General features: G+C 52.8%; 2 protein-coding genes and 1 long non-coding RNA gene across 4 annotated transcripts in view; 2 read left to right on the forward strand and 1 right to left on the reverse strand.

Moving 5' to 3' along the window:
• The window catches only part of Pla2g6 (phospholipase A2 group VI), a 42596-nt gene extending 38154 nt beyond the window's left edge, over positions 1–4442 (forward strand). Inside the window, 5 exon segments of the mRNA XM_040754151.1 lie at positions 1500–1636; positions 1969–2123; positions 2898–3065; positions 3477–3550; positions 3789–4442. Of these exon segments, the coding sequence (XP_040610085.1) occupies positions 1500–1636; positions 1969–2123; positions 2898–3065; positions 3477–3550; positions 3789–3933 (679 nt within the window). The 3' untranslated portion in view covers positions 3934–4442.
• On the reverse strand, positions 1–5229 carry LOC121142941. The gene is made up of 2 exons (XR_005880102.1): positions 5127–5229; positions 1–4926 (listed from the first exon to the last, which is right to left on the reverse strand). It is a non-coding gene; the product is annotated as an uncharacterized LOC121142941 (long non-coding RNA).
• Positions 5194–19621, forward strand: part of Baiap2l2 (BAR/IMD domain containing adaptor protein 2 like 2) — a 24247-nt gene continuing 9819 nt past the window's right edge. Inside the window, exons 1-4 of one of the 2 annotated variants that reach the window (XM_040754152.1) lie at positions 5194–5333; positions 6039–6114; positions 6421–6507; positions 7071–7132. In XM_040754152.1, coding sequence (XP_040610086.1) covers positions 5283–5333; positions 6039–6114; positions 6421–6507; positions 7071–7132 — 276 coding nt within the window. In that variant the 5' untranslated portion in view covers positions 5194–5282. Of the gene's footprint in view, positions 5334–5588; positions 5723–6038; positions 6115–6420; positions 6508–7070; positions 7133–19621 lie in introns of those variants that run through there. The other variant, XM_040754153.1, reaches the window with a different exon arrangement.

The raw sequence follows: 19621 nt of genomic DNA on the forward strand, positions 1-19621 counted from the left end.
TGTAAAAGGGCATGTCATGTTTGTGTCTGGTCTGTATTTATCCTGGGAGTGTAACCCTTCAGAGTCCCAACCCAACATAGAATAGTCTCCATTAGACCTCAGATCGGTGGACTTTTGACCCCCGCTTATCCTGTCTTGTGTGTGCCCGTGTGTGTGGGTGTCCTCAGAGACTGGAAGTCATGGGTTCCCTGGTGCTGGAGTGGCAGGCGATTATGACCCCCTGACGTGGCGCTGAGAACCAGCCTTGTCCTCGTCCTTGGTGAAAGCAGGAAGCACTCTTGACCACGGAGCCATCTTCTCAGCTCCGTTCAGACTGGAGGGATGTTTCAGCGGTGAAGAGCGCTGGCCACTTTTCCAGAGGACCTTGGTTGGATTCTCATCGTTCACGGACACCTGTGTGTGCTGCTACTCCAGTTAGATAGACGGGGTGGCTAGCAGCCGCGGTGCTGAGAGCCCTACAGAGAGCCCTTCCTTTCCAGGGTGGGAGCTGGAGCTCACAGAACCACGCTGTGCAAGGATCTGAACACACGCTGATTTTCAAGGGTCTGTGCTGGATTCTTTGTTGCAGGGTTAGGAGGAGCTCTCTTTTTATTGTTGCTGTATGTGTGTGAATGTTTCCCTGCATGTATGTCTGTGTACTGCATTCATACATGGTACCTGCAGAGGCCAGCGGAGGCATCCAGTTCCCTGGGACTACAGTTATATATAGATGGTTATGAGCCATCCTATGGGTTTTTGGAATTGAACTCATGTCCTCTGAAGGAGCAGCAGATGCTCTTAACTGCTGAGCTGTTTCTCCAGGCCTCCCCCCCCCCCCGTGGGAAGAGGGGCTTTTTTAATGGCTGTTGAAATGACAGAAAGAAGACATAAAAGGAAGGTGTCCAAGGTCACAGTGGGGGATGCTCTCCACCCCTCAGCTCACCCCAGGTCCTGGAGTCTGCTCACTGCGCTCAGGCCTTCCAGAGTTGGCCTCTACCCAGCTGAGTAGTTATCCTGTTGATTTGTTTCTAAACACCTCACAGCGTGCTGAAGACACTGCCCCAGACCTTACTTTCCTTGTGTACCTGCTCCTTGGACCCCAGCAAGTGCCACCATGGTTGTTATTCAGTGTCATGCCCCCCATGAGTAAGGAGTCGTGGCTATGACAGCTGGCTTGCCAGTGGACCGTGAGGTTGTCCCCAGTGGACGGTGAGGTTGTCCCCAGTCATCTGTTCTAATAATGGATGCTGCCACTGGTGGCTCTGTGCAGCCTGTCTGCTGCCCTGGAGACCTCCTGGGGTGAATTTCCAGAAATTTCCAGAGTGGGGTTATTGGATAGGGAAACAGCTGTGAGTAAATAGGGCAGAGTTGGCCAATCCCCTTCATGAAGCTGCCCGGATCTACAGGAGACGCTTGTGTGAGGACAGCCAGGGGGAAGCCCACTCAGAACAGGGTCCAGGGCATGACCTGTTGAGGAGACGATGGATGGCTGAGCCAGCTCCCCTCTGTTGTTCCCGCAGGGTGATGCTCACGGGGACACTGTCTGACCGGCAGCCCGCAGAGCTCCACCTGTTCCGCAATTACGATGCTCCAGAGGCCATTCGGGAACCTCGCTTCAACCACAACATTAACCTGAAGCCGCCAACTCAGCCTGCAGGTCAGTGGATTTGATGTGCCCCCGGGAAGGGCTCGCTGAGGCTGGGAGGGGCTGGGGAGTCACAGACAAGGTGCTGGAACCCTCGCCACCCACATCACTGCCCTGGTCTCGGTTGGCTAAGGACAAGTGTTGCTGGAGGCTGTTAGGCCTCAGAGAGTTCAAGAGGCCCCTGAAGTCCATAGTGACACACAGCCTTTCATCAAGTTGCTAAGACCCAGCAGCAAGGCCTTATGGGTCCTGTTTCTAGTAACTTCCTGGTTCTTCCCTCTGAACCCTGAGATGGGAAGGGACAGGTGTTATGTCATGGAGCCACCGTCTTTTCCCACCCCTAGACCAACTGGTGTGGCGGGCTGCCCGGAGCAGTGGGGCAGCCCCAACCTACTTCCGGCCCAATGGACGCTTCCTGGATGGTGGACTGCTGGCCAACAACCCCACACTAGATGCCATGACTGAAATCCATGAATACAATCAGGACATGATCCGAAAGGTGAGAGCCTCTCGGGTCACAGATGGACACGCCCCACACTGCTGATGAGCGCGGACCGCTCTGATGCATGTCCTCACCAGTTGCTCAAACACTCGGCGGCAGTCATATCCCACGCACGCACGGCCTCTCTGATGGGCAGTGTCTGTAGACTTCTGAGGCTCCGTCCACACGGAGCACAGGGACGACTGTCATCTGTAGCCCGCACCTGCCGTTAGGGAGGGCAGTGTATAGGCTGCACATCTGACACTCCCCAGCTGAGACACGCCCTGGCCTTGCAGAGCTTGCATCCTGCTTGGAGACTGCACAAGCAGGATACTCTCCTGTGTGTGTCCTTTCTGGAGGAGCCCCTGCAGAGGCGGGAGGAGGAGGGCCTGTGTGAGAGGACTAAGGTCTGGGGAAGGGCTCCTGAGCTTGGAACCTGTCCTGAGGCACGGGGCAGTGTGGAGACAGTGACAAGACCTGTGCGCCGAGGGAGCCGAGCATGCTGTGGTGAGCTGATCAGTCTCCTGACCTCCAGCAGCAGCCGTGCCCGTCTGAGCGCCCTGTGGACTCGGGGCGCGGGGCCTGTGGCAGTCTTGAAGGCACCCCACCAGGTGTGCACAGCTGGCTCCCGCAGTCACACAAGCCCAGCACAGACCTGGAGCACCGACATGCACCTTGGATTAGAATCTGGATTGCTCTTGTTCAAGGCCTTGTCTGTGCCCCTCACAGCCTTGCACTCAGCTTTGGCCTCTCTGACCCTACCTCTGACTGCCTTTGTCCTGCTCACCACAGGGCCAAGGCAACAAGGTGAAGAAACTCTCCATAGTCGTCTCTCTGGGGACAGGAAGGTCCCCTCAAGTGCCTGTAACCTGTGTAGATGTCTTCCGCCCCAGTAACCCCTGGGAACTGGCCAAGACTGTTTTTGGAGCCAAGGAACTGGGCAAGATGGTGGTAGACTGTGTGAGTTGGTATCCTTCCCCGGCCTTCCCCTCAGGTCTCCATCTCTGGCCGATGCCTCCACACACTGCCATGTCCATCCCTGTCAGTCAGCTCTGGGAGACAGCCCAGACTCAGGCTCCAGGCTGACCAGACCCCACCAGGTTTCAGATGTTCTTTGACTATAGATCTCTGTGCACACAGCTCTGTGGAAAGCCAGGATGCACGTGGATGAAATCTACAGTAGGGAATGCAAGGCCCCTTGTCACTGCCCTCAGAGATCCTGAGCTGATTCTGCACAGCTAGGCAGTCACTGAGGCCCAGACTCCTGGACCTGTTCAGATCACTCTGCTAGTGAATGGCTAGAGCCCAGGCATCTTGGAGGGTGGGTAGCAGGGCACTGTGGCCAGGGCTTACGGACACTCTTTCCCTCAGTGCACGGATCCAGATGGCCGGGCCGTGGACCGGGCCCGGGCCTGGTGTGAGATGGTTGGCATCCAGTACTTCAGGTAAGGTTTGAGTCTGACCCGACTCCGCCAGGCCCCCCCACACCCATCTCACCAACAGAGGTCCTTGCCCCCACCCCACCTGACGAGATTCATGGACACATACCCACCTGACGAGATTCATGGACACATACCCACCTACCCTTGATGTGGTCTTTCCTAGCTGCCCTCCCCAGCCCAAGTTCCTGTCCCTACCTAGGCTGAGCATCCTGAGTGACCCTCTCCTCCTTTCTCCCAACAGACTGAACCCACAGCTAGGAGCAGACATCATGCTGGACGAGGTCAGTGATGCGGTGCTGGTCAATGCCCTCTGGGAGACGGAGGTCTACATCTACGAGCACCGGGAGGAGTTCCAGAAGCTCGTCCAAATGCTGCTGTCGCCCTGAGCCCTGGGCCATGCTGGCAGCGGTGTGCCAGGCCACCCAGCACACTGGGGGCCAAGCTGGGCCAGGCAGCTGTGTCCACTGAGGACTAGGGCTCAGAGCACTAGCAGGCTCCCCACAAGGCCCCTCCTGACCCATCTGCACTTTGCCCAGAGTCCCCTCAGCCCCTTTATGTGACTGTGAATGACAGCTGGCCCGTCAGTTGCCCCACATATCAGTGAAATCAACACTAAGGTGCCCAGAGTGCCCAGAGGGTTCTCCCAGGGTCCCCAGCCACCAAAACCCACCCCTTCTCCCCACTTCCTGAAGTCAGGGATTACAGAAATGGGGTTCCACCCCATCATCAGGTGAAATCCAGTCTGCTCGACTTTGCCCCTCTGCACCTGCAGCCTCCCCACCTTAAGAGCCTCCCAGCTCCCAAAGGTCGATTCTGTGCGTGCACTCTTCTCTGGGAGGAGAGTGGGCATGGGTTCAAGTCCACCTCAACTGTGAAATAAACGGTTTAGACTCAAGCTCCCCTGTGTAGTGTGTGTAAGTGTGTCCTGTCCCCAACCCTGCTGCCTTAGACATGACCAGGACAGCCCCTCTTCTGGCCCTGATATAACAGACAATAGAGTAGGCAGCGTTAGCGCCAGGCCCACCTGCCAGGGAAGCCGATGGGAGCCTCGTTTGAGACTTGGCCAGGGCAAAGGTCTGCACATATGGCTGGGTGAGGGAAGAGGACCACACTTCTGCCCCGGCTCTGTGGGACTGTCGTCCTTGCTCTGGCGTTAGGAAGGAGGGAATTGGGACTAGAGAGGGAACTCAGCAGTGACGTGCTTGCCCAGAATATTTGAGATCATGGGTTCCATCCCCGGCGCTGGGGGCAGGGGCTGGGTCCCCCTCAAGGCATAGGGTCCCAAGCAGAGATGCCACCTGTGAGAACAGTAAGTCCTCCACATGGCTTACCTCCAGGCGCCTCAGCTTGCTGCGGCAGGAGGGTGTGTGTTCCAGACCCTACAGAGGCAGATGAAGGACGGGCTCAGAGTAGGAGGTGACCTGGGAAGTGGCCCATCCACGAATGCCCACCAGTCCACGCCCAGAGGGTAAATAATTAAAGGGCATCTCACAGGAGCCTGCCTGCGTCACAGGGTCTGGTTACGCTCCAGATCGCATTGACACCCCCCCCACCAACTGGTGAATAATTAAGCAGCTACCTCCTTCCAGACAGGACTCCATCTGCAGGCCCCAAGCAACAGCTTCCTCGCCGCCCACTGCCTGTGAAACAGAGCACTGGGCACCTGTAGAGACTGACCCCAGCATTCCAAGGCCTGCTGGAGCCGCCTGCCTCCTTAGTGCCAGCGCCACCTTCCATGGCCCCCGAAATGGACCAGTTCTACAGGTCCACCATGGCCATCTACAAGGTGAGCTCATGGGCCACGGGCAGCATGTGGAGGCCAGGCTGGCTCCAGGACGGAGGGGGAGCCCAGGCTGGGCTAAACTGTAGGCGTGGGGAGGAGGGCTTGGGAATTACATGCAGGACCCTTCCCCCACGCACGCCTGGCACGTGAGGTAGGAAATAGCCAGCCTACCGGATAGATGAAAACCAAGCCCACAGAGGTTGTTCAAGGTCGGCAAGGGGAGAAGAGGATGCTGGGATTGCAGTCAAATCCCAATTCTAAGTGTCGGGGATGCCCCATGGCCCAGGGTGTTCTCCAGCTGGTGGCAGCCCAGGGTGGTAACCCAACCACATTGTGGATCCAAAGGGTGCTTTTAAAAAGGAGAGATGCAGCAGCCCCAGAAATCCATTCTGGTGAGGCCTGGGCACAGGGTGGGCTGAGCTGTGCCCAGTGGGGTGGCAGCAGAGGTGATTGCACTCAGCCAGTGTGACTCTGAGGCTCCTCATGTCGGGAGGGAGCAGGCCTCTCTGGGGCAGGTGTGTGGCAGAGGCTGTCTGCAAGCGACTCCTGGCTTGGGACTGGCTCCCCCTAGATGCCTCTGTGGCATTTGTAGCAGAGCCAGGATTCTGGTGACCTCAGCGGTCAAGGTGGGCTTCGAGGGCTAGGTGCTTCTGTCCATCTGTCCTTCTTTCCACCGCCATGGCCTGCGTCCCCTGCCCTCCGGTCCAGAGCATCATGGAGCAGTTTAACCCTGCACTAGAGAATCTTGTGTACCTGGGCAACAACTACCTGCGGGCCTTCCATGGTGAGTATCTGCCCTGGCGTCAGCCCCTGCCGTCCATCGCTGGGGCTGACGCTTAGCACTCCTTACTAGCCGCTGGGCTCACCCTCAGCGCCGGCCCACGTGTACTCCCAGGGACTCTGCACACGGCCCACTCCTTGGCAAGCACACCGGTGCCTGCAGCCCTCCCCCAGGACACACATGGAAGGTCTTGGCAGGAGCGAGCTCCACACATCACCCAAGGGCTCTCCACCACATCTCAGGGGCCCCTCCACACAATCAGGGTAGCACAGATTGAGCGCTGGGCCTAAACGCTCACCTTCCCGGCAGCCCTGTCCGAGGCGGCGGAGGTGTACTTCAGCGCCATCCAGAAGATTGGGGAACAGGCTCTGCAGAGCTCCACATCACAGATTCTGGGTGAGGTTCTGCCCTCTGCACCCCACCCTCCACTCCCAGCACCCTCCTCTTGTCCCAGCCCAGGACCCTTTGCCTGTGGTTTTTTTGCTTGGTTTTGTTTTTCAGGACAGGGCTTCTCTGTGTAGCCCTGGCTGTCCTGGAACTCATTTTGTACACCATGCTGGCCTTGAATTTAGAGACTGCCTGCCTCTGCCTCGTGAGCACTGGAATTAAAGGCGTGCACCTGGCTTACCTGCGTTCTTATCATCTCCTCGGCTCTAGGGCCCATGTGGTCCATGCTCTGGGGTCCACTAGGGTTTTCTTCTGTACATGAGCCTTTCTAGAAGCCCCCACCTCAACACAGGCCCATGGCCAGTGCTGGGAGCCCCTCTCTCAGGCCTGACCTCCAGCTCTTCCCTACCCCTCCCTGTAGAGCAGGTTTACCAAGTCCTGAGCCAAAGCCATGTGTGAAATACTTGGACCTTGAACTCCAATCCAGCCAGCAATGTCCCGGTTGGCTTCTGGCACGAGGGAGGCAGATGGAGCAGGCTCTCCACACTAACTGCAGCCCCTCTTGCCTCCAGGTGAGATCTTGGTTCAGATGTCAGACACTCAGCGGCACTTGAACTCAGATCTGGAGGTGGTGGTGAGTATCAGGCCCCGGGGCCAGAATCACTCCAGCAGATGGGTCGCAGTTCAGGAGCCAGGGCCAGAGACTAAGGAGGTAGTCTCAGGTGGTAAAGTACCCGCTCTGCAGGCCCGGGCCTCGGGCCAGATCCTGAGCACCTTCGTGAAAGCCCAAGCACATGTCTGTAATCCCAGGACCGGGGCATGAAGACAGGAGGACCCTGGGGCTTGCTGCTGCCCGAGAAGTCTCGTGAGTCAGGGAGCTGTGAGTGAGTGAGAGCCCCTGCCTTGAAAAAAAGGGAGGTGGTAAGCCATGGGGGAAGCCACTAGCTGTCTCTAAGTAGCTTTCACATATATGTACGCACACATGCACATGTACCCCCCCACATACAGGCACGTACAAACCTGTACATGCATACACCAGAGAGAGAGAGGGGGAGAGAGAGAGAGAGAAAGACAGTGCGCCAGACCACTCAAACCCACATCTAGGGGCGGCCCCTTAGGCTCCTCTGGCTGTCGACAACAGGAAGACAAGTTAGCCTAGGCAAGCCTCAGCAAGCCCAGCTGCCACTGCCTTTTCTGTCCCATTTTATGAGGAAGCTGAGTGTCAGGGTCTAGACATCACTGCCCACGATTCTAGAGTGAGTGGAGCAGCTGAGGAGAGAGAGGTCTACTGCACCAGGCCCAGGGCATTGCCCCTCTCCACCCCAGCCCCTCCCTCCATGCCTCCAGCGGCCGCCATTCCAATGCACCAGGAGCAAACACAGGCGCCTCAGCAAAGCCTCATGCCTGGCACACCCAGCAGCTCTGGCACTCCCGGGTCCCAGCCCTGCTACCCTGAGCAGCTGCCCCTCGGCAGCTGTGGTCATGGGCTGCTCCTTGTTGGCCTCACGGCCCAGAACTGCCACCCTTCCTCCTGAGCGGCTCCCACCTCAGAAGGTTCCCTCCTGCCCACAGCAGGTGCTTCTGTTTGCGCCTAGAACATGAAAGTGAAGGCAGGAAGTCAGTTCAGGCTCAGAGCCTGGCTCCACCACCCGCTGGCTCTGGTGTCCTCGGACTCTGGACCTCACTTTACCTACCCGAAAAAATGGAGATAATCATATTTCCTGGTAGGGTTCTCTAGGGGGTTAGAGCGTGGCTTCGTGTGGTTCACCTGGGCTGGGCAGGGACAAGTGTCACCCAGGCCCACTCTGTAAGGAGAGCTGCCTCTCCAGGCACCAACAGCTTGGCTGTGACAACTGGGCAGGGCCCTACAGATCCTGGGCCCTGTTGGAGGTGACTGGGATACAGACAGAAACCTCGCCCTCCCACAGAGGGACGAGGCCAAGTGGATAGCCAGGGACCATATGTGTCACACAGTAAATTCCAAGTGACAAGGCAGGGAATGTTTGGGGGTCGTATGGGAAGCCATGCAGAGGAAGGGGAGCTGGAGAGGGCCTGGGGGAGCTCCGTAAGCCCCGGGGATGGCCAGGCTGCAGCAGGCGGCAGGACCCAGCAGATGGGTCAGTGGCAGGGCCACGGTTGGCCATTGCTCTCTGAAAGTGTCACAATCCGTGCTCTTTGAGTAAAGAAGTGACAGGCTCTGGCTTAGATTTCTTAAAAACCTGGTTTTGAATGGCAAAATTAAAAATACATACAGTAAATCTCACCATGATAAGATGGCCCAGCCCAGTGTCAGCGTTAGCTCCCAGGTCTAGCGCTCAGTCTGCCAGCCCTGGGAGACCCCTCCTGTGTGCCACCAAAGTCACAGCCCCCCACCCTCAATGAGTGTCTAAGCTGTCACATTGTCCCACAAATTCCATCCCAAGACCCAGAATGTGATTCTTTTTAAAGACAGGGTCTCTCTGTATGGTCCTGGCTGCCTTGAACTCGCAGAGATCCTCCTGCCTCTGCCTCCAGAGTGCTGGGATTAAAGGTGTGCACCACCTCACCCAGCCTTCGATGCGATATTATCAGGCCTCTTTTTAAAAACGGACTGACTCCCCTTGGCTTGTACGCTTTCTCTTCCTTGGCTGTTGAACCCCAGAGCCCCTAGCTCCTGGGAGTCCCTGCAGTGTTCCTGGCTCCGTTTGGTGTGTTCTTCTGGCCGTGGGCCTTTCCCCCAGGCTTGCTTTGGGTCCCACTGTTGGGGAGCACCTGCTCTGTGGAGCCACTCATCAGTCGGGTTCCCCAGCAATGATAGTTGTCTGGGGGACATAGCTACCTAAATATGTCAGTCTTAGCTAGGGATTTTATTGCTGTGAAGAGACACTATGACCACAGCAACTCTTATAAAGGAAAACATTTCATTGGGGCTTACAGTTTCAGAGGTTTAGTCCATTATCATGGTGGACGTGGCAGCGTGCTGGAGATGGAACTGAGAGTTCTACATCTTGATCCACAGGCAACAGGAAGTGAACCGTGTGTCCCACACTGGGTATAGCTTGAACATTAGAGACCTCCACAGCGACACACTTCCTGCAATAAGGCCGTACCTACTCCCAACAAGGCCCTCTCTACTAATAATGCCACTTCCTTTGGGCCAAGCATTCAAACATGATCTATGGGGCCATTCCTATACAAACCATCACAACCTCTATAGAGATAGACTTCCTATCTCTGTGGCTACTCACCATGCACTTTACCTCACCTCACTGCCCTCCCCTCCTCTCAGCTCTCAAGACAACACGGACTGTCCCTCCCCCATCTTCCTCTGAAGGTAGCCCAGTCATTATTAAGGAGTGTGTGTCTGAGTGGGAGTATATGCATATGAGTGCAATTGCCCTAGAGGCCAGAAGAGGGCATCAGATTCCCTGAGTTGGAGTTACAGGCACTTGAGAGCTGCTCAATGTGGATGCTGGGAATTGAACTCTTGTCCTCTGTGAGAGCAGTATGTACTCTTAAAGCTGGGGCCACCTCTCCAGTTTTAATTTGATTTTTGAAAGTATTTATTTTTACTATATTTATGTGTATATGCCACATGTGTGCAGGTGCCTTTGAAGGTCACAAAACAGTGTGAGATCCCTTGGAGCTGGAGTTAGGAGTTGTGAGCCACCCCATGTGGGTGCTGGGAATGAAACTCACCAAACTCTAACAAGAGCAGCAAACACAAACCACTCCAGTCCTAACTTGATGCTTTTGCCCACACCATTATTGCTGTTTCTTCTGCTACCATCAGTGTTAGCGATTTCAGCCTCATGTGTCTATTTTAGTCCTGAGCAATGGTTATCTCCATGAAAGGTCTTCAGCCAGGGAAACCTGGCTCTCCAGCTTCTGTGCCCTGCAGACAGGATCTGTGTTCTGACGTGGACTTAGCCATTTCTCCCCCACAGACCTGGTGTGTTTTGGTCCTGATATTGTTTGTAAGTTTTGTGGCAAGTGGTATTTTGAGACCATAATGTGGGCACTGGAAACATTGAACGCTCCAAAACTCATCATTGATTCTGGTCTTTCTCAGTGGCCTGTGCTATATGCATGCACATGGGGAGTCACACATTCATATCTCCATGCATGTACATACACGCATGTGTATACATACACACATCTATATACACACACATCTGTATAATACACACATATGTACACACACATCTGTATACACACATCTGTATACATACACACATCTGTATACATACACACATCTGCATACACACATCTGTATTCATACACACATCTGTACACACACATCTGCATACACATACATCTGCATACACACACATCTGTATACATACACACATCTGTACACACACATCTGCATACACACACATCTGCATACACACACATCTGTACACACACACACACCTGTACACACACATCTTTGTACACACACATCTGTACACACATCTGTATATACACATCTGCATGCATACACACATCTGTATACACATATCTGTATACATACACACATCTATATACATACACACATCAGGACACACACATCTGTACACACACATCTGTAACACATCTGTATACACACACATCTGTATACACACTCGTATCTGTATACATACACACATCTGTATACACACATCTGTACACACACATCTGTATACAAACACACATCTGCATACATACACACATCTGTATACACACACGTATCTGTATACATACACACATCAGGACACACACATCTGTACACACATCTGTATACAATCACATCTGTATACACACATCTGTACACACACATCTGTAACACATCTGTATACAAGCACATCTGTATACACACATCTGTATACAATCACATCTGTATACACACACATCTGTATACACACACGTATCTGTATACATGCACAATCAGTCTCAGGATAACATGCCCAGAGCTTCCAGTTCAGCCTTCCACCAGCTTCTCCATCACACCCGTCTCCTTCGTCCCCCACCAAGGGTCCCTCTGTGGACATGTGGAGAGTGAAGCAGTAGACGTCCTGCAGCCCCCTTCGCTGCATCCACACCCCACACAGCAGCCTTGGCACAGCTGCCGCTGACTGCACATGGACCATTCTGGAGAGCAGTCTCAGTGGGCTGTGTCCTGAGAGCAGATGTACTGTCTCCGAGCAAGCGTGTCACACCTGTCACAGCTGTCTCTGGGTCATCTTCCTGCTGTGACCTGGCAGCACCCACCAGGCACTGTGACTCGGGTCATTTTGACCGCCCTCCAGCCGCTCCCACAAGAAGGGACCCTGGGACACTGTTCTCTGAGTCCTTGCTGCTGGCGTTTATTCTTGTTATAGTACAAAGACCATTTTGCTCCCTCCCATCCTCTTTTGCTCCCCACTCCCATTTCCTTCCCTCTCTTCCTTTCCTTGGAATGTCTTGAGTGTTTTTCTTCTGGCCCAGAACTCTGAGCTCTGCTATAGAAGTCTGACTACCCAGTTCTTCATTGTTCTTTTCCGTCCAGATGTGTGGTCCCCCCTTTCCTTTTCTTAACTCTAATATTCTTTTCTAGAATATATTTTGAGACTAATCAGTCTGGGTTGCTTTCAGTTGTACGATGTACTTCTTTGTGTGTGTGTATGTGTGTGTGTGTGTGTGTGTGTGTGCGCGCGCGTGTGTGCATGTACATGCAAATGCCCACATGTGCTCATACGTGGGTGGACCAAAGGTCAACATCAGTAACTTGTGTCTCACGTCACCTTAGTTTCTGAAGTGCAGTCTCTCACTGAACCTGGAGCGCACCAGCTCAGCTTGACTAGGCGGCTAGTGAGCACAAGGGATCCACCTGCCTCCATCCCCCAGGACAAGGGTTGCAGGAGCATACAACCATGCCCAGCTTTGTGTGTGGGCGCTGGGTATCCAGGCTCAGGCCCTCAGATTTAAGCAACAGGCACGTTACCACTGAGCCATCTGCCCAGACCTGAAATGTAATTCTTCAAAAACTGTTCACATTTTATTTTATGCACTGCGCATCACGTCTGTGCAGTGCCCATGGAGGCCAGGAGAGGGTGTCCTCTGGACCTGGAGTTATAGACAGTTAGGAGCCTCCATGTGGGTGTTAGGAACCCAACCCTGTCCTGGAGCAGTAAATGCTCTTATCTGCTGAGCATCTCCACTCCCCTCGTCATCTTCCCCTCCCCGTCTCCTCTGAAGTCTCTTGTTTTGTGCAGGTTGTGTGCCAGTGAGCACAAAAGGCCAGAGCATGACTTCAGTGTCTTCCTCCACCTATCTCTGTCTTATCACCTAGAGATAGGTCCCTCACTGAGCTGGAAGCAGGACTGGCTGGACAGTATGCTCATGGAACCTGCCTCTGCCACCCCCTAGCTCTGGGGTTACACACACACACAAGGATTTGAACTCAAGTCCTCGTGTTTAGGGAACAAGTGCTGAGCCAGTTTATTTTTAATGATTTATTTGTTTTTATTTTAATGAGCATTGGTGTTTTGCCTGCATGTGTATTGGTGTGAGGATCTTGGGTCTCCTGGAACTGGAGTTAGAGACGATTGTGAGCTGCCATGTTTTGTGAAGAACTCCAAAGAAATTTTGACCTCTGAGCTCCCACAATGACGGGCCAGCACCGCTGCTTCTCGGCTGCCTGGCCAGCATCAACGCAGTCACCGTCTTCTGTTTTGTCCTCTTTTGGTTATGGTATGCTCCTCACTGTGGCTTTGTTTCATATGCCCTGGATGGCTGTGACTTCCATGGGCTCTCTGGACATCTGTGTGTGGTCTCCTGAGAACATTCGTTTAGTGTTTTGCCGTTTTTATTGGGCTGTACTTGCTGTTGACATTTTTGGAGACAGGGTCTCCCTATGTAACTCAGACTCACAGACCTCTGCCTGCCTTTCTCCTAAGTGCTAAGATTACAGGAAAACGCCAACATGTCCAGCTTATAGGAGTTCTTTGTATAATCAAAACATGAGCCTCTGTCAGATATACGTGTGCAGGGACCACTTTTACCCAGTCTTAGCTTGTCTGCCTTTTTCTTTTTATGGGTTTTTAAAACAGTGGCTCACTCTGTAGCCCGGGCTGGCCTTTAATTCACATCCATCTCCCCGTCTTAGCCTTTTGCATGCAAAGATTCCAGACATGCACCCCATGCCCAATTGTCTAACCATACGATTTCTTTTCCTTTCTACTTATTTCTTTTAGTTTTGAGATTATATCATCTCCCTCTTGCCCACCCTCCCACCAAACCTTTACAAATACTCCTCCTTCCTTTCTCATTCATGACCTTATTAGTTATTTGCACAATTAATTTTCATATATATTCCTAGTTGTGACCTGCTCAGTCTGTATAATGTTACTCGTGTGTGTGTGTGTGTGTGTGTTTAAGATTTATTTATTTATTGTGTATACAGTGTTCTGTTTGCATATATCCCTGCAGGCCAGAAGAAGGCACCAGATCTCATTACGAATGGTTGTGAGCCACCATGTGGTTGCTGGGAATTGAACTCAGGTCCTCTGGAAGAGCAGCCAGTACTCTTAACCACTGAGCCACCTCTCCAGCCCCTCCTATGTGTGTTTTTATGGCTGACCTTTTGGTATTGGATTACCAGTTGGCAGTCTTCCACAAGGAAGTAGTGGCCAAGTAGTTCTTTGTGTAGTGTTGAGACCTCGTGGGTTTCCCCTGCCCACACCGACATGTCTCCTGGTGTCCTCCTTGTTCAGCTCAAATATAGGCAGTCATGTTGGTGAGGCTTTGTGGGTGTAGCTTCTGATATTACTGTGGGGCACAATCTCACAGCAAACTCCCCGATCCTCTGGTTCTCGCAATCATGCAGTCCCTTGAATCTTAGGTGCAGGATTGTTTTAGAGCTACATCCATTGGTACTGGGCTCCATGACTCCACATTGGTGTGCTTTCTGCAATGGTCTCTGTTGCAAAGAGAAGTTTCCTTGATGAGGGGTGAGGACCACACTTACCTGTGGAAGAAAGGACAAATGTTTAGAGTGTAGTTAGGGATATGCTGGGTTAGTAAAGTGCTTGTGGGCTCTCTTCCAAGAGCTGTGTCACTGGCACTGAGTGGTTGGCTGGGTTTCCAGGACCAGGCATGATTTTCCTGTTGCTGAGCAGGTCTCAGGTCCAATTAGAGAGCTGCTTGTTATCACTATTGTGTGCATGCCGCTGCTGCTCCTATTGGGCAGTGCTAGCTAATATTACGGCTTATGGGTGCCATAACTAAGCACCTATCCATTTTCTTTTATTTTTATTTCATGTCAGCATAGAGGCCAGAGAAAGGTGTCAGATATCCTAGGACCAGAGTTAGAGGTGGCTGTGAGCCACGATGTTGGTGCTGGGGATTGAACCCAAGTCCCCTGGGAGAGCAACCAGTGCCCTTAACCACTGAGCCATCTCTCCAGCCCTTCTACTCACTGGTATGGTAGGACACGCCTTTAATCCCAGCACTTGGGAGGCAGATGCAGGCAAATCCCTGAGTTCAAGGCCAGCCTGGTCTACATAGCAAGCTTCAGACCAGTCAGGGTCACACAGAAAAAGCCTCTCACAAAAAATTATATACATATAGTGTAGTCTTTTAAAAACTATTTATTTCATATGTATGAGTGTTTGCCTATATGTGTATTTGTGTGCAATGCCTGTGGAGGCCAGAAGAAGGTGTCTTATCCCCTAGAACTAGAGTTCTAGGTGATTATGAACCACTATGTGGTTGCTGGGAACTGAACCCAGGTCTTCAGCAAGATCAGCCAGTGCTTTTACCCCCACACCATCTCTCCAGCCTGGCCAGTCTTTGAAGAGCAGGGATTTTCATGCTTACCCCTTACTGAGAAACATTTGCTGCCTCATGGCAAAGGTATCCTTTGTTTTCCTCTGGAAACTCTGTCTTCTGGACTTCACGTCTGTGTCTGACCCTTCTCAATCTGTCCTGTATGCAGAGTCAGCGTTCACACACACACACACACACACACACACACACACACACACACACGTACACGCACGCATACACATCGAGGATAATCGGATATCCTAACACCACTGGAAAGTTTCCTTCAGTCATCAGTAGACTGGAAACTGACTAGTGACACATGGGGGGTAGGACCGTGTCTGGGCTCTTGCTCTGTTCCATGCTGACTTCTGTCCACAGGCCAGTCCCATGGCATCCCCTATGTAGTTGAGGGTGAGCTCTGACACCAGGCCAGCTAAGAATGTCACTTCTCTTCATTGAGATCATTTGATCATTTGCCTGCCTTTTCATCTATCAATCTATCATTTATCTATCCATCCATCCATCCATTTGTTATTCATATTATTATTACTATTATTTTGGTTTTATGAGACAGGCTTTCTCTGTGTAGCTCTGGCTGTCCTGGAATTCACTCTGTAGACCAGGCTGGCCTCAAACTCACAGAGATCCTCCTGCCTCTGCCTCCCGAGTGCTGGGATTAAAGGCGTGTGCTATCACCTCCCGGCTTTTTGTTTGGTTTTTGTTTTTCTCTTTCCATGGACTCAGTCTGTTGGCTTCTTCAAGAAAGCTTGCTGGAGTTTGACAGAGGTTCCTCTGGGGCGTTGGGGGGGTCACCTTAACCATACGGCTTCAGCTCACCCACATGCTGGAGCCCCGGTGTATTTTTCTAAGTAGTGTGTGTTACTTTCAGCATAGCAGTCTTACACACCCTAGGACAGGTTAGTCCCTGGGTATCGGATGTTTTTAAAAAGTCTTTGTGTGTGTTGTGTGTGCTGTGTGCGTGTGTGTTCATTGTGTGTGAGTACTGGACATGGCTGAACCATGGCGCAGTTGTGGATGTCAGAGGACAACCTCGGTCTCAGCCCTTGCCTTCTACATGTTTGAGATATGGTTGTTTGCCAAGGTCTGCACCTGGCTAGCTGGCCTGCGGGCTTCTCCTGTCTCTGCCTTCCATCTCGTCAGAGCTCACCGGCTTTCCCTGAGCTATGGTATACGCTTTACATGGATTCTGGGGATTCTAACTCAGATCCTCACACTGTACAGCAAGAGCTTCACCCACAAAGCCATCCATCCCCCACAGCTCTAGCTGATGCTTTTGAAGTCACTGTAAATGGCATTACCAACCTCATTTTCCAATTGTTTGTAGCTTGGCGGGGTGAAGTGCACATACCGGTAATCACAACATTTCAGAGGCAGGAGGATTTTGAGTTCAAGGATAGCCTGGACTACATAGCAAGACCCTGTCTCAAAAAAAAAAAACCCTCCGTTGTTCACTGCTTGATTTATATTCTAAAAGGATGAGTGTGGCTCCCATACTAAGAACTTTAGTACAGGGGAGAAGGACAGAAGCAGGAAGGCCAGCAGGGGGCGATGGCAATCCCTTGGGAAGGGTGATGTGGTTGGGGAAGGGGTGGCTGTGTGGTAGGTGGTCCTGGGAAGAAGTCAGACTAAAGAGAGTCACCAGGATTTTCTGAGTGATGGAGGGCGGATGAAAAGGGGGAAGTTGGGGACGACGTCCAGGATGACCACCTAGACCAGTGGATCTCAGCCTCCCCATGCTGCCACCCTGAAATACAGTGCCTCCTGTTGTGGTGACCCCAACACAAAACTACTTCCATTGCTACTTCATAACTGTAGTGTTGCTACTCTCATGAGTCATAGCTATCTGATATGCAACCCCAAAGGGGTCACGACCCACAGGTTGAGAACCACTGAGCTAGACCTACAGCGGCTTTTTAGCAAGGAATCAGAGGTCTGGAAAGTCAGTCGCGCTGGGATGGGGCCTGGGCCACGCATCTGTGAATTATCAACATGAGCACCAAGGAGCTTACCAAGGTTGCACTTCCAGGGCGAGGGGGTCACCGTAGGGCGTCAGGGAGAGGAAGAAGAGTAAAGAGTGCATATGCTGTGAAGCTGAGGGAAGGTATCCGAGGAGTGGGTATCAACTGTGTGGAGTCATGAGCCCCCAGATGGCGTGGAATGCAGCGTTGCAGTGCTGTGCGGTCGTTGGCCCTGGGGAATTGGAAAAGCGGTGTTTCGCATGATGACTGAGCTGGGGGGGTGCTCAGGAGGAGACCTGGGCCAGCTGTCAAGATTCCCCTCAACCAGCTGAGGGTATAGCTTGGTGGGAAAGCTGAGACCTGGCTTTGACACCCAGCGCTGCGAAGGCTGGATGGCTCCCGGCCTAGAAGGCGAGAGGACTCACTGGGCTGCTGTCCCACGCAGGGATTCGTGGTGTGCACTGTGCAGGTGGCCTGTGTCTGTGTCCAGGACTTCACGCGATCTTCTTAATTCTTACGCCATGAGTGTGCCCTGTGACGACAGGCAGAGGGAATCCCTCAGCCTTCCCTGGGGTTGGTGACTTTTCTTGTGTCCTCAGCCACCTGTTGATAGCAGGTGTTCCTCCGGCTTCCCTGCAGCTAGGCCCTCACTTCAGTTGAGTCTCTTTGCAGGCCCACTGCAGCCTGAGGGAGACTTTCACACACTTGTGGCCTTGCCCCCCCGCCTGATCAGTTAGCCTGTGTCTTCCGCACCTTCGCCATCCCAGCCGAGCCACAGCAGCGGGAGCGACTGAGATGCGGCTGTCATGGCCGGTTGTGCTTGTCCGTGGCATGGTGCCTCAGTCCACACAGGGCAGAAAACGGGAGCTATGCTGCCTTCCACGGAAGCCGAGCCGGGAGGACACAGGGAAAGCCCCCGCGAGTGGCAAAGAAAAGGCACTCAGTTTTGTCTCTGCATTGGAGAGCCCTGCAGGCCACACTTAAGGGAGATGCCAAGGGAATTCTGCAGCACTGCTGTCAGGGCAGGATGCTCTACTTCCCGTGACCACCCGAGAAGTTCTGTGTCTTCCTGTGTCATGGTCTCTACAGGCAGGCTCTCCCCGCTAAAGCCTTCTGAGCGTGTCTGGTTTGCTAGTCTGGTACATTTAAAATGTTCTATGGCTTTCCATGGGGTTTAGGCTGTCACTGCGTAACCACCATTCACAGTCCTTGCTCTGGTCTAAGAGGGGCCTGGGTTTGAGGCTGCGCCTGGCCCCACACCTACCCAGGCCACATGGTTTATATTTGTGGGTTGTGCTGGAGACTGGGTTTTCAGGAACATATGTATGTGCCTGCACACAAACCCTGGACTGTCTGGTGTGAGTCCGCATCAGGAGGAGGGCAAGGTGGACAGGATGGACGATGTGAGCAGACAGCACTGTGAGGGGCCACGCCTATCCAGGGGTCCCATGTTCTAGAATGTTCCACATTTCTGTGGGCTGTTTTTATAAGCATCCCTAGGCACAGGCTGGTGGCAGCAGCTGGGGTTCAAGGGCTTAGTGTGTAAAAAAAAAGGAGCCTTAGCCGGGCGGTGGTGGTGCATGCCTTCAATCCCAGCACTTGGGAGGCAGAGGCAGGTGGATCTCTGTGAGTTCGAGGCCAGGCTGGTCCGACAGCTTCCAAAACAATACAGAGAAACCCTGTCTTGTAAAACAAAAACAAAAACAAACAAAAACAAAAAGGAGCCTTAAGGTCCCTGGCAGACAAGTTCTTAAGAACAACCGTGGGGCTGAGCGGTGGTGGCGCACGCCTTTAATCCCAGCACTCAGGAGGTAGAGGCAGGTGGATCTCTGTGAGTTCCAGGACAGCCTGGTCTACAAAGAGAGTTCCAGGACAGCCTCCAAAGGTACAGAGAAACCCTGTCTCAAAAAAAAAAAAGAGAAGGAAGGAAGGAAGGAAGGAAGGAAGGAAGGAAGAAAGAAAGAAAGAAAGAAAGAAAGAAAGAAAGAAAGAAAGGAAGAAAGAAAGAACAACCATGGAGTTGAGATGACTCAGTGTTTAGAGCACCGGCTGTTCTTCCAGAAGTCCTGAGTTCAATCCCCAGAAACCACATGGTGGCTAACAACCATCTATAATGAGATCTGGTGCCCTGTTCTGGCCTACAGGCAAATATGCAGGCAGAACACTGTATACATAATAAATAAATAAATTTTTACCAAAAAAAAAAGAACCATGGGAGAACTTAAGAATATTCCAGCATACTAACTCTCTGCACGTGGGGAAGTTCACAGCATCCCTTTTTTGTGTGGTACCTTAGCCCCATGGAAAGGGGTCAGGCAGCTTCCCACAGGTGAAGAAAGGATACGGGAGAGGCATTCAGAGCTGGCAGAAGTCAGCACATCAGAGGGGCAGAGGTA

The sequence above is a fragment of the Mesocricetus auratus genome, unplaced genomic scaffold (genome assembly GCF_017639785.1).
Source record: "Mesocricetus auratus isolate SY011 unplaced genomic scaffold, BCM_Maur_2.0 Super-Scaffold_100010, whole genome shotgun sequence".
Classification (NCBI taxonomy): Eukaryota; Metazoa; Chordata; class Mammalia; order Rodentia; family Cricetidae; genus Mesocricetus; species Mesocricetus auratus.